The following is a 15,268-nucleotide window of genomic DNA, read 5'->3' as shown; positions in this document are numbered from 1 at the left end:
TGAGGATGGCAAGCTAGATGCAGGAAAAATGTTCCCAATGTTGGGCGAGTCCAGAATCAGGGGCTACAGTCTTAGAATAAAGGGGAGGCCATTGAAGACTGAGGTGAGAAAAAAACTTTTCACCCAGAGATTTGTGAATTTGTGGAATTCCCTGCCACAGAGGGCAGTGGAGGCCAAATCACTGGATGGATTTAAGAGAGAGTTTGATGGAGCTCTTGGGGCTAGTGGAATCAAGGGATATGGGGAGAAGGCAGGCACGGGTTGTTGATTGGGGACGATCAGCCATGATCACAATGAATGGCAGTGCTTGCTCGAAGGGCCGAATGCACTCTTTCTGCACCTATTTTCTATGTTTCTATGTACACATTGCATGTTTTATACATCAAGAGTGGACCCGACTGCTGACTGAAATGATGCCTTCAATTAGTGGTTAATAGAATCTAGCCTTCAAAGCTTCAGCTGTTAAGGAAGTCCTTGTGATTCAAGCCTTAAACGATACTCAGAAAATTTCAGAAAAACATCACCATTCTACAGTATTCGTTTTCAAGATTAATTGGACGAGATGTGTCAGGTTAAGTGTTTGGGTATCCATACAAATTAAATAGTGAACACCTGAATAAAAGCAATGTGCTTGTTTGCAATGGTTTTTAAACCTTTATTTGGCTGGAAATTACAGTGCCCCCCATAATGTTTGCGACAAAGACTCATAATTTATTTATTTGCCACTGTACTCCACAATTTGAGATTTGTAATACAAAAAATCACATGTGGTTAAAGTGCACATTGTCAGATTTTAATAAAGGCCATGTTTATACATTTTGGTTTCACCATGTAGAAATTACACCAGTGATTACACATAGTCCCCCCATTTCAGGGCACCATAATGTTTGGGACACAGCAATGTCATGAAGATGAAAGTAGTCATGTTTAGTATTTTGTTGCATATCCTTTGCATGCAATGACTGCTTGAAGTCAGCGATTCATGGACATCACCAGTTGCTGGGTGTCTTATTTCGTGATGCTCTGCCAGGCCGGTATTACAGCCATCTTCAGCTTATGTTTGTTTTGGGAGCTAGTCCCCTTCCGTTTTCTCTTCCGCATATAAAAGACACGCTCAATTCGGTTCAGATCGGGTGATTGACTTGGCCACTCAAGAATTGACAATTTTTTTAGCTTTGAAAAACTCCTTTGTTGCTTTCGCAGTATGTTTGGGATCATTGTCTTGTTGTAGAATGAACCGCCGGCCAATGTGTTTTGAGGCATTTGTTTGAACTTGAGCTGATAGGATGTGTCCATATACTTCAGAATTCATTGCTACTACCATCAGAAGTTGTATCATCAATGAAGATAAGTGAGCCAGTACCTTCAGCAGCCATACATGTCAGGCCATAACACCCCCAACACCGTCTTTCACAGATGAAGTAGTATGCTTTGGATCTTGGGCAGTTCCTTCTCTCCTCTATACTTTGCACTTCCATCACTCTGATAGAAGTTAATCTTCGTCTCATTTGTCCACAAGACCTTTTTCCAGAACAGTGGTGTCTCTTTTAAGTACTTCTTGGCAAACTGTAACATGGCCATCCTATTTTTGTGGCTAACCAGTGGTTTGCATCTTGCACTGTAGCCTTCTGTTCATGAAGTCTTCTGCGGACAGTGGTCATTGACAAATCCACACCTGTAAAGTGTTTCTGATCTGTCAGACAGGTGTTTGGGGATTTTTCTTTATTTTTGAGAGAATTCTTCTGTCATTAGCTGTGGAGGTCTTCCTTGGCCTGCTAGTCCCTTTGCGATTAGTAAGCTCACCAGTGCTCTCTTTCTTCTTAATGATGTTCCAAACAGTTAGAAACATAGAAACATAGAAATTAGGTGCAGGAGTAGGCCATTCGGCCCTTCGAGCCTGCACCGCCATTCAATATGATCATGTCTGATCATCCAACTCAGTATCCCGTACCTGCCTTCTCTCCATACCCTCTGATCCCCTTAGCCACAAGGGCCACATCTAACTCCCTCTTAAATATAGCTAATGAACTGGCCTCAACTACCTTCTGTGGCAGAGAGTTCCAGAGATTCACCACTCTCTGTGTGAAAAATGTCTTTCTCATCTCGGTTTTAAAGGATTTCCCCCTTATCCTTAAGCTGTGACCCCTTATCCTGGACTTCCCCAACATCGGGAACAATCTTCCTGCATCTAGCCTGTTCAACCCCTTAAGAATTTTGTAAGTTTCTATAAGATCCCCTCTCAATCTCCTAAATTCTAGAGAGTATAAACCGTCTATCCAGTCTTTCTTCATAAGACAGTCCTGACATCCCAGGAATCAGTCTGGTGAACCTTCTCTGCACTCCCTCTATGGCAATAATGTCCTTCCTCAGATTTGGAGACCAAAACTGTATGCAATACTCCAGGTGTGGTCTCACCAAGACCCCGTACAACTGCAGTAGAACCTCCCTGCTCCTATACTCAAATCCTTTTGCTATGAAAGCTAACATACCATTCGCTTTCTTCACTGCCTGCTGCACCTACATGCCTACTTTCAATGACTGGTGTACCATGACACCCAGGTCTCGCTGCATCTCCCCTTTTCCTAATCGGCCACCATTTAGATAATAGTCTGCTTTCCTGTTTTTGCCACCAAAATGGATAACCTCACATTCATCCACATTATACTGCATCTGCCAAACATTTGCCCACTCACCCAGCCTATCCAAGTCACCTTGTAGTCTCCTAGCATCCTCCTCACAGCTAACACTGCCCCCCAGCTTAGTGTCATCCGCAAACTTGGAGATATTGCCTTCAATTCCCTCATCCAGATAATTAATATATATTGTAAATAGCTGGGGTCCCAGCACTGAGCCTTGCGGTACCCCACTAGTCACTGCCCGCCATTGTGAAAAGGACCCGTTTACTCCTACTCTTTGCTTCCTGTTTGACAGCCAGTTCTCTATCCACATCAATACTGAACCCCCAATGCCATGTGTTTTAAGTTTGTATACTGATCTCTTATGTGGGATCTTGTCGAAAGCCTTCTGGAAGTCTAGTTGATTTTTGTAAGCCTAAGGTTTGGCTGATGTCGCTAACAGTTTTATTCTTCTTTCTCAGTCTCATAATAGCTTCTTTGACGTTCATTGGCAAAACATTGGTCCTCGTGTTAATAAACAGCAATAAAAGTTTCCAAAGGTGATGGAAAGACTGGAGGAAAGGCTAGGTGCTGAGAGCTCCCTTATACCTCCATTAAGGAGGCATTTAAACACACCTGAACAATTACAAACACCTGTGAAACCATGTGCCCCAAACATTATGGTGCCCTGAAATTGGGGGACTATTTCAGACAGCTGTAATTTTTACATGATGAAACCAAAATGTGTAAAAAAAATTACATAGTGAAACCATAATGTGTAAAAATACCCTTTAATAAAATCTGAGAACGTGCGCTTTAACCACATGTGATTTTTTTTCTATTACAAGTCTAAAATAGTGGAGTACAGAGGCAAATAAATAAATGATGGGTCTTTGTCCCAAACATTATGGAGGGCACTGTGATTAATGAAGACAGCTGGACTGGAGGAAAGACTAGGTGCTGAGAACTCTCTTATACAAATGGCCTTTATTAAAATCTGACAATGTGCAATTTAACCACATGTGATTTTTTAAGGACTCATCACCTTAAGTCCAGCAAATACAACCTAGAACAAGCTACTTGGCACAGACGGATGCCACTTGGCCATATTGGTTGCACTTATCACATAAAAAATTGTTTAATTTGACGGCAGAAACACATTAATTATTTTAAATTATTATATTTATGTCTTATTTTGTCAACAATTGAGAACGGCAGTTCAGTAGTTATTATTTTCCTGTGAATATTTTCCTCTCCTTTTAGTGTAATATTCCAGTATTCGTGTTTACACTACTCTCAATATGTGTCACATTTTCTTGCTCTGAAGATGTCTTCTAACAAAACTAGGAAGCTATGGCATCCATCGACGGTTGACAATTTATATTTGTTCGTGATTTAGATTTCATGCATCCTCTATCACCAACATTGGAACAGTCATTAATGTTGAAAATAAACCAGAGATGGTAATCTCATCAGCGAGAGAGATTATACAACAGAAGTTTCTTAATATCTAATTCTCCCGAATCATAATGCTTGTGAAGAATGGAGTGAGAATGTGTGCCACACCCATGGCCAATAGGGTCCAAGGCCAGAGCAAAATACAGAGGTTCATTAATTCGGTCTGTTCACTGCCTTATTTTCAATCATCTATTTTGTAAATCTAATAAATTCCCAAACTGTTTTCTATCCACGTGCAGTCATTTTAGTTTTCATTCAGCCTAAACCAGCATATCGTTTTCAACTTTGCAGATGAAGAAAACAAATTGTACATGTATTGGATTTCTTGTTTAATTTTATAAATCCTTTGTCCCCTATGTATCAAGAGATTTAGTGGTAGTGACAAAAGCACTATATGGGAAGGTTATTATTGTACACTGGCTATAAAATTAGCATTGCAAATCAAACATCTGAACCATCTCTTAAACTACAGTGGTCTGCAATCCAAAAGGACAGCTTTATAAAAGCACACAAGCTAATTAGACATTAAGACAGAAATTTCAAGAACTACTCAGTGGGTTACATGGCATCTACAAAAAGAGAAGATGAAAGAGAAATCCAATGAAAAGTTAACGTGGCCTCTCATCTTAAGTACTGCTTGATCTTCTGACTATTTGCTACATTTTCTCTCTTTTAAGCTCTTTTATAACACAGTACCAAGCTGAAAATTCATCACTTAATCTTGAAATTAAAAAGTAGATTGTAACAAAACACTGGGAATATTATATTGTAACAACAAGAAAAGTGGTCCTGGGCAGAAAATAGTTACCAATAAAATAAGTACTAAACCTGAACTCACTTTTTGGAAAAAAATTCAAAAGCAATAGTTTTGAAATATTTACAGCTTATCTTCCACTAGATTTAAATAACAACTGTCTTTTCACTATAAGAATAAAATAATAAAATAGTCAGAATTATACAACACAAAACCGGGCCATTTGGCCCAATTTGTCCTTGCGGATTAAAACCCTCTAACCCTATCCTATCCATGTAACTGATTAAATGTCTTGTAAATGCTGTAATTGTTGCCACCTCCATAGCTTGCTCTGATCATTTGTTCCATATATCCTCCACCCTCTGTGTGACAATGTAGCCCCTGAGGTCCTTCTTAAATCTGTCCTTTCGCATCTTAAATCTATGCTATCTCTTTTAGACTCCCATGCTCTGGGGAGAAAAAAAACTGACCATCCTCCTAACCAAACTGCTCATTATATTATTAGTTTCGGTAGAGCAGCCTTCCTGTGCTCCAGTGGAAAAAAGTCCAAGCCTATCCACCCTCTCCTAATTAGCATAAATAGTAGTTAAAATTATGAACAAATATTTTTGGGGGTTACTAGAAAAGAAGAAAAGTCAAAGTAAATACAATTTAAACTAGAAATTAAATGTATTTACAAAACAAGAATGAGACATGCCATATACTCTCCACAAACAAAGCAAGAACTGTTTTTTTTTAATACAAAGCAACATACAAAGCAAGAATTCAAACATTAAGCTAAAGTGAAACTGCAGCTGAAATGAAATAATGCCAATCACAAACCCGTTATATATTTACTTTTGGAAAACAAAATTAAGACATAAGCAATTACTGCACTTAACTTTTGAACATTAACGTCATTATCTTGAGGTTGAACCTCTCTCTTCTGCAACCTTTCTTGCAAAGAACAGGGGGACAGGAAGGTAAACAATACCAGATAAGCCAATATCAGAGTACCAAAATTATGAAATGCACAAAATCCTGGAAAATACTTCCTATCCTTGTGCTGGGCCAGCACTTGCTATCCAATAAAATGGGAAATTATATGCATCTCCAAAAGATGTGCTGGGAGGTTAATTAACCCTCTGCATAGTTAAAGAGGCCAAATATTCAAAAGGGGTTATGAAGACAGATTTATTGGAACACAAGAGCAAATAAAGTTGCAGGGCTACAGAGAATGAAGGAGAGGGGGGAATGGCAGGGACGGGAACTCTCTGCTGCGGCATCAACATAGTGGGTCAAACAGCTACCTTCTGTGCCATAAGGCTTATCGCACCCCAAGGGTAAAATATTTTCCTTGTGTGTTCATATTCTTGCATCACAAATTCTACTTTTATTTATTTGCATGGTCCAGGATTTAAACATCCATTTCACATGGATATCAAAAATCAGAAATAGATTAAAGACCATTCGAAGCTCATCATTTTAAGCCATTCAATGCAGGTTGATTTGTATGTTATTTACATTCACCTGCCTTGATTCAATGTTCCTTAATACTTCAATTATCCAAACCCCTTTGTGTGAAATGCTTCCTGACATCATCCTCACATTGTCTGGCTCTAAATTTATGCCTCCTTGTTCAAGATTTTGTGCAACACTAAACCCTTAAATTATTTTTAATGCCAGATTTAGATCAATCAAAGGAATACAAATGTATTAAGTGCAATCTAAAACTCACAATTTAACCCTTTAATTCCCTTCAAGGTCATTCATGTATAGTGCCCACAGCCAAATACAGTATTCTAAACAGAATGCAAAAAACACGTTATGTAAACTGTGAAATAACTCTGGCCCTGTTGCATTCCATCCATCTTGGCCATTCTGTCCAAAATACATTTCAGGATGAGGAAATAATGCAATATCAGTTTTGTTTCCTCACAACAACAGTATTTTTTTTTGTGTTTTTCACAAAGGATTGAGTATGTGAGAAAACTACAGAAATTACTATATTTTAAACATTAGATCTAGTACTCCTTTAAGATTAAGTTTATGCATGTGAATTGTGGAGTTCAATCATATGGTAAGTCAGGAGAAAAAGTTACTGAGCTACACATTTCAGTAGCTTGGAAAGGTCTCTATTGCCTTAGAAGTAATAATATTGTACAGAGATGAAATGATAATGGGATCATGTTATATTAACAATGAGACGTGTGATTTCTAATATAATATTTTCAGTTGGTTTTCCACTTTGCAGTATTAATTTTTTAAAAGCTATGGGTTTTAAGTGAATGAATTTAAATGAACATGAGGCCCATGGGGTACATTCCACTATGTGACTTGTTATTAAAGAAAATTCCATGAAGTCAATGCAGATGAAAGCATCTTGTGAAATCCTAGCCAAGAGCCCCTTCTCCTACCTTTACTTTGGAGTCAATGTCAGACTTCTCTTCCTTCCACTGGGCTGCTTGCTTCTGCAGGTCATTTAACAGGTCAGTGCAGCGTGTGCTTAATCCCTGCTTTTCCTCCTCTAGATTTTTTTGAAGCAGCCTATTTTTCTCCTCGCTCTTCCAAGCACGTTCCTTAGTGTCCTGAACAAGTGCACCAAACAGGTCAAATAATAACGTAAGAATTAACAAGTACATTTTTTTTTCTAGCTTTGCACATCCACCAGCCCTAGATAATCGACATATGAAGTCACCTGTTGGCTCTTCTGGTCTCTTTTCCTGCAGGTAGACAGGTCATATTTTACTTGAATGACAGCTTTGATGAGAACTCATTTACAAGAGCCCATTAATTGATCAAACTGCCTTTGATGCTGTCCCCAGCTATTTTTGAGACCCACAAAGACACAATTTTTCAGGCACCGGCCTTATCAATTAATAATGTAAGTCCCATCAGAATCTAATTAAGAGAAGCCACATCTTCACACTCCTACTTCATTGCTCCATTTCCATCATTAACTATTTATTTGGAAAGTTATAAGGGTAAAATTCTTAGCTTTTAACATGCTTTCTCAGAGTTTTGCACTCAATGCAAAACCACAAGGCTTTAAAGTGCCTCAAGACCTAAGGCACTTTCTTTGCAAGCATGTCATTTGGAATGTCACAAATACCGACAACTTCAGTATCAAATACTCTGGACACAAATAAATAAGGTTTAGCTGAAACTACAATAGAATCGGTTCGCAGACATTTTCAGATATAAATTAATCAAGAATAAATGGTACTAAACACTTTGGGTAAATATTGTACTATGATATTTACAACTGCTGCTGAATAGATAACATAGGATAATGTTAAATGCAGGAGCATAGTATAGCTCCCAATACTTGCATTGTTATGTTTTGATACGAATTAATATACCTTGTAATCCTGCTTTTTACTTTTTCTTTTTTCTTTTAAATCAGTCATTTCCTTCTGCATTGCTGCGATCTCGTCATCTACAGCAATTTTCCGTTGGATTAAGTTGTTTATTTCCTTCTGTTGGCATTTAACCTGCTGTTTGATGGCATTAAAAAGAAAATATGTGTGTTTCTAAAGGAGCAATAATGACAGTCATAATATTACTCAAAAAATAATAATTAAATAAGCATTTTCAAATCAAATTTGCCCTTGGTAACAGTGACTGTGGCATGATGCTTTTCTGATTAATTGGCAAGGCAGAGAAATGAAGTTATAAGACTCACATAAATAGAAGTTGAAATTTACCGTTTTATGGGAATTATTTTATACTGCTACTGGAAAACAATAACTTACTAATTTTATAAATTCTGGATGCTGGCAGAACTAAATAGTTGCATAAGTTTCTCTTACATTCTGCAAAGAGTACGTTAAAACATCTCACAATCACATATGATCATTTTACTCTCCCATGTTTATTTTTCTGTATTTGTTTTACCCAAAGAGATCAATGTACATCTAAAGATAAATAATTTGTTTTAACCAGTTTAATCATTTAGCACTTTATTATCGGAAATGTATTCCTGTGTTTTTTATTAATCTAGAGATTATTCAATTGAAAATATAACTTGTAGCCTGGTCAAAAGAATGTTAAAATTAGCTAGATTTTGAGATCTTGGTCATCAGCAAAATCTCTGGGCACGAAAGTAAGAATGGAGTTGGGTATGCCCAAAGAGGATTGCAATGTCATTGGGAAAGAATGATGGTGACATGTAGATACTGATCACTTGAACTGACATAAATAAGCATCACCAATGAAAGAAGAGTTATCAACTTGAAACAGTTTAATTCCATTTGCCTTTCCATAGATGCGACTTGCTCTTTAAACATTGTCATAAATGTCTGTTTTCAGTTCCCAGTGACACTGGATTCCAGCAAAGAATCAATGGCTTCAGAATAGTATGGCAGAAAAGTAAAGAAAATACCTGGACATCATATTTAAAAAATGTTTTCCTATTTCAGTTTAAAGCATCAACAATTGCCCCAGCCCGAGTCAGAAAATTCAGACTCAAGTCCCAGTTCAGAAATCCAGCCTGACAGAGTAGTATGGAGGGATAGCTGCACCGCTTTTCTGATGAGATATTAAACCTAAGCACTCCCTCACCCTCAGGGGAATGTAGAAAGATCCTATGGTACTATTTCTACATGACTGTTATGATCCCATGACTATATGTATTTTCTTAGCCATAAAAGCATTTGACCTCACATTGCAATTACATTTAAAAGAGAATAATGATAATTACAACCTACAGAACACTATTCTATTGTTGTCATCGTGGTAGTTTAAAGGGCATCAGCTTAATGGGCATCTTAAAACAATTCCACAGGGGAGTTTGCAATTCATTATTGTGTTGTTTATGCACGAGAATACAATAAATGTACAATTGTTTTATTGTTCCTAATCTATATCAATTTAAAGATCATCTAACAAGTCACACAAATTCTAACCTGATATCTAGAATTTCAGAGATCTTAATTTTAAGAATTAAAAATAAAATGTGACTTTACCAAAAAAATGGTGATATAAAAGAAAAAGCATGCTTCAATTCTGGCTCTGGAAATCTTTCCTGATGCATCAGATACAACAAAGGCTAAGGTTATTAACACAATAGGCATTTAAAGAAATTTCACTTTGTCGCCCAAAGAGCAAACCTCCCTTTTCCCAAACACTAACTCTCCTTTATTCTTCTTTCTCCTTGAACTGCACAGATCTCCAGCCACAATCATATTCTGACAACCTTCTCGTGAGCTCCTGACACTGCTACAGTGCAACCAGACACTAGAGGCTGCCTAAAAGCAGTCTCAGGTGATTCCTCCTCTCACTTCCAATTCAAAACCCTACCAAGAATGTAAATCACCATTCTCAGCTGCACAAGCTGAGTGACCATGAACAGAAATTCATGTCCTAACACTCCATGTGGACTCTCCCTGAGCAGAGTACCATATCTAACACTTATTTGAAATGCTTCAATGAGACACAAGGCCAAAATCAAAACTGGTTGTATTACATTTTAGCAAAACATTGAATGCAGCTGAATTTGTATTGTTTTTGAATGGGTATTTTATTGATACTGATCAAAGCAAAAAGCAGTAAATAAAGGAATACAACACCGCATATTAATAAGCGAGTTTGGGATTCTGAAAAACGCAAGGAATCATGGGATTTGTCAAAGTTCATTTGAGAAACAAAAAGCGAATGGGGGTGCCAGGTACCTGGAGAGCAGGGTGTAACAGTGGGAGAGAGGGAACAGATGCATGTGGGGGACAGGGGGAGAGACGGTGAGAGGTGTGGGGGAGAAAGACGTGCGTGTTTGTGTTTTGCTCACAGATGTGTTTAGTTTAACATTCCGCGGGGTGTGCCGGGTTTTGCACGATGGTTGCAGAGGGGGGTAATGTCCCCCAGTCCCTCCCTCCTGTCCAGGGCGGGGGGGGGGGGGGGGGGGGGGGGGGGGGGTTGGTGGAGAGATTGTCCTAGCGCCGGGGAGTTCTTGCGGAGACGGCGGGGTATCCGGAACCCGCAGTGAAGCAGCGATAGTGAGTTCCTCTCTCCCCATCTCTACCCATCCCTCTACCCATCCCTCTACCCATCCCTCTACCCATCCCTCTCCCCATCCCTCTCCCTGCAGCCTTGGGTTTACCCGCGGGTTTACATCGAAGGTAGACACAAAGTGCTGGAGTAACTCAGCGGGACAGGCAGCATCTTTGGAGAAAAGGAATAGGATGTTTCGGGTCGAGACCCTTCTGCAGAGATGTTGCCTGACCCGCTGAGTTACTGTGTGTATCCCCGTTGATGACTGGTGCTCGGCTTTCGCCAGCACCGAGGGGGTTAACCGACAGCCACTGGATAAGGCGAGAGGTGCAGTTGACAGTCCTCAGCCCGTCGGGGAATGGGTTCCTCGGGAGTTGGAGCTGAGTTGAGTGTTGTTAGCGTTTCTTTTTGTTGATGGCTGTAAGCCTGGGGCTACCACTGCTCCGGGCTTGTGTCCCATCAGTCCTGGGTCACCCCGGACATCTCCGGCCACCCCCGGACAGGGATGGGACATTCGGGAGGGGACGGTAGTGAGACCCGCTCACAAATCTGCCACCTGAGGTTATGCAGGAGAGGGGCGCATGGTTCGCCCCTGTATAATAACCCTGTATAACCCGGGAGGGCAGCCCGAGTGAGAATGGAACCCATACACCCAGGCTGAGGGGACCGGTCCGTGATTCATTAGATTGTCACTGCTGAGACTTCTGCATGGACCAGTGGAGAAGTGAGAACTAGTGTTGCTAACTCCAGTAGCAATTCAACAGCACTTGCAGCGCCGGAGAGTCGGTTCGATCCTGACTACAGATGAAATGCAGGACTGTATACATGCAGTTCGGCTGCCGAGAATGTTTATCTCCAGTGACCTACGACCTGGGTATGTGCAGTCGGAATACCAAACTCGCTTATTCCACATGGCATCCAATGTTGCTGATGGGATGTTTCAGTCATTTATTTGAACATAGATTTCAAGCATCCAGTTTATTCAGTTTTTGAAATATATTGATAATGGTGTTATTTGATAACAGAACAACTTGGTGATGCTTCAAATTATTTTTCCTCCCTTTTTGTTTTGCACGAAAGGTACAAGCAGCATCAGTTTAAGCACTCAATGACCCATAGAAAGAGTAGCATGTGATAACCTCTGTACAAAGATTCAGTGGTGCAAATTTGAAAGTTACAATAAACCGAAGGCCCATTTCAAATGTGATCAGACCGTACTAATCTGTTCTGTTCAAATTACAGCATAACAATACCGTACAGTTGATGTGTTTTATTCCATTCCTTCATTCTGAATTGAATAAATATCAAATTGCTTTATGTTCAATTGAGAAAGGGTTAAAGATTATCCATTTCAAATAATTATTTTCATTTCATTTTGATCTGTTAATTAACTTGGAAAACACAACAGTATTTTTGAGATTTTTGGAACACCTGTAAAAGATTTAAAAATACTGCTTAGGGACATCATTAATTGCCATGGGGGAGAATTACTTAAACAGATTTTGAAAATGCTGGGTTTATCCCTATTTGGATCAAATTTTACAAGGTAATCTGGTGGGAGTCGAATACCGATTGACAATGCGAGTCAAAGATTTTGAAATGCAGATAATGAGGTAGACAGGTGATATTTTATAAACCCAGTAGGGTTTTCTTGGTTGATAAGGATTAAAAAGTTAAGAGATACAGAGAAAAAAGCTTAGTGTTTGGAATTGAGTGAGCACATCAACACAATGCTAATTAAATAAAGGTTCTTGGGTGAAAAACCAGGAATCATGTCAGAATAAATGGCATTCTGCACTGCAAATCTATAAATTGCCCTTTTTACATAAATCAGATTTTGAATAAAAACTTTACTAGAAAACTAAGGCAGGGCAAATAAGTTGGCTTGCATATGCATTCCACCTAATGTATTTCCATGGTAGACAAAAATGCTGGAGACTCAGTGGGTGGGGCAGCATCTATGGAGTGAAGGAATAGGTGATGTTTCGGGTAGAGACTCTTCTTCATACGAAGGGTCTGAAGAAGGGTCTCGACCCGAAACGCCACCTATTCCTTTGCTCCATAGATGCTGCCTCACCCGCTGAGTTTCTCCAGCATTTTTGTCCACCGTCGATTTTTCCAGCATTCTGCAGTTCTTTCTTAAATATAATGTATTTCCATGATCATGTTTATGATGATAACATTTTGCAGTACTTCACAGAAAACCTAAACAGAGAATACACATTAAAAAACTACAAACAATGAACTGAGCAATGAATAGAATTAACTTAGGTGCAACAAAATCATATAAGCAGCATCAAAATAATGACCATACTGCCCCATTGATCAGAAACCTGGACACATATCAAATGATGAAAAACACTTTACAAAATGTGTATGGGCACTGAAAATAAAAAATATTCAAGCACTGACATATCGGTTACTGTGGCAAATTGTGATTTCAAGCCCATGTTCTCCAATTGACGCAACAAACACAAGCAATGCTTAGACACCAGAGACATTGCAGAGGTAACAGAAACATGGAGAGGCAATCAGCTTGGTCAATCATGTGAACTTCCTAATTAAACAGAGCCTTTGAACTTCCACGCATGGTAAGACTTACCTGAAGTTCCCACTTTGGGCACAATTAGCAAACTAAGTTAAAATGGTGCATGAAATTCCTTGAAGTGTAGTTATAATTTAAAGTTTCAGTTCAAACTTATTTGTCGAAATACACAATATAATTGTTCAAAGCACGATCACAATTGCACAGCACTTTAATTGTTTATTTATAAGATCATAAAACAGGAGCAGAATTAGCCCATTCGGCCCATCAAGTCTGCTCCGCCATTCGACCAAGGCTGATATGTTTTTCACTATCAACCCCGTTTCTTGCGTTCTCCCCTAACCTTTGACACCCTAATCAATCAATACTCAAACGATTTGGCCTCAACGGCCATCTGTTGGATGAATTCCACAAATTTATCACCCTCTTGCAAAATAAATTCCTCCTCATCTCTATTCTAAAGGTACATCCATTTGTTCTGAGGCTGTGCCCTCTGGTGCTCGACTCCCGCCCCCTCCCCCCCATTAATGAAAATATCTTCTCCAGATCCACTCTATCTAAGCCTTACATATGCAGTAGGTTTCAGAGATCCCCTCATCAATCTCGAACCATCAACCATTCCTAATATGTTAACCCAATAATCTCCAGGATCATTCTCATAAATTTCCTCTGTACCTTCTCCAACACCAACACATTCTTCCCCAGATATGGGTCCCAAAATTGCACACAATATTCCAGATCCCGTCTGACCAGAGCCTTAAAAACCGTAGCATTACATACTTGCTTTTATATTCTACTCCCCTCAATCTGAAGGGGATGGTGCCTTCCTTATTACTGGCTCAATCCGCAAATTAACCTTTTGGGAATCCTACACCAGAACTCTCAAGTCCCTTTGCATCTCCGATTTCTGAATCCTCTATTCATTTAGAAAATAGTTTATACCTTTATTTCCACCACAGTGCATGCTCTTTTCCATCTGCCACATCTTTGCCTAACCTTCCGCAGACTCCCTGATTCTTCAACACTCCCTGCCCCGCCACCTATCTTTGTATCATCCGCAAAGTTGGCCACAAAGCCATTGATGCTACCATTCAGGTCATTAGCATATAGCGTGAAAAGTTGCGGACCCAACACCGACCCTTGCAGAACAGCTCCAGTCAACTAGAAAAGGCCCCATTTATTCACACTCTTTGCCTTTGCCAGTCAGCCAATCTTATATCTAAGTTAGTATCTTGCCTCTAATACCATGGGCTCCTATCTTGTTTAGCAGCCTCACATGCGGCACCTTATCGAAGGCCTTCTGAAAATCTAAGTAAATAACATCTACTGACACTTCTTCGTCCATCCTGCTCGTTACTTCCTCAAAGGATTCCAACATATTTGTCAGGCAAGATCTCCCCTGAGCAAAACCATGCTGACTATGGCTTATTTTATCAGGTGCTTCTAAGTACCCTAAAACCTCATCCTTAATAATGGACTAACCAAGATCTAACCAACCACTGAAGTCAGGCTAATTGGTCTATAATTTCCTTTCTTTTGCCTCTCTACCGTCTTAAATAGTGGAGTGACATTTACGATTTTCCAGTCCTCCAAAACCATTCCTGACTCTAGTGATTCTTGAAAGATCATTACTAATGCCTCCACAACCTCTACAGCTACCTTTTACAGAACCGTGGGGTGCAGTCCATCTGGTCCAGGTGACGTATCCACCTTCAGACCTTTCAACGTATTTTTTTAGTAATAGCGACTGTACTCACATCTGCCCCCTGACTCTCTTGCATTGTGAAGTCTGATGCAAAAAACTTATAGTTTGTCTGCCATTTTTTTGTTCCCCATAACTATTTCTCCAGAATCTTTTCCGTGTGATCCAATGTTCACTCCTGTCTCTCTTTCACTCTTTATATATCTAAAGAACGTTTAGTATCCTCT

The 15,268-nt window shown here is 39.5% G+C and overlaps 1 protein-coding gene across 8 annotated transcripts in view; it reads right to left on the bottom strand.

Moving 5' to 3' along the window:
• The window catches only part of cntln (centlein, centrosomal protein), a 369,478-nt gene that overhangs the window by 308,249 nt on the left and 45,961 nt on the right, over window positions 1-15,268 (bottom strand). For all 8 annotated transcript variants that reach the window (XM_055632370.1, XM_055632366.1, XM_055632367.1 and 5 more), the window contains 2 exons: window positions 8,169-8,303; window positions 7,224-7,394 (listed from right to left, as the gene is read on the bottom strand). In XM_055632370.1, coding sequence (XP_055488345.1) covers window positions 7,224-7,394; window positions 8,169-8,303 — 306 coding nt within the window. The remainder of the gene's footprint in view (window positions 1-7,223; window positions 7,395-8,168; window positions 8,304-15,268) is intronic.

The sequence above is a fragment of the Leucoraja erinacea genome, chromosome 3 (genome assembly GCF_028641065.1).
Source record: "Leucoraja erinacea ecotype New England chromosome 3, Leri_hhj_1, whole genome shotgun sequence".
Classification (NCBI taxonomy): Eukaryota; Metazoa; Chordata; class Chondrichthyes; order Rajiformes; family Rajidae; genus Leucoraja; species Leucoraja erinaceus.
The sequence above is the reverse complement of the archived record's forward strand: the minus strand, read 5'-3'. Positions and strand labels throughout refer to the sequence as shown.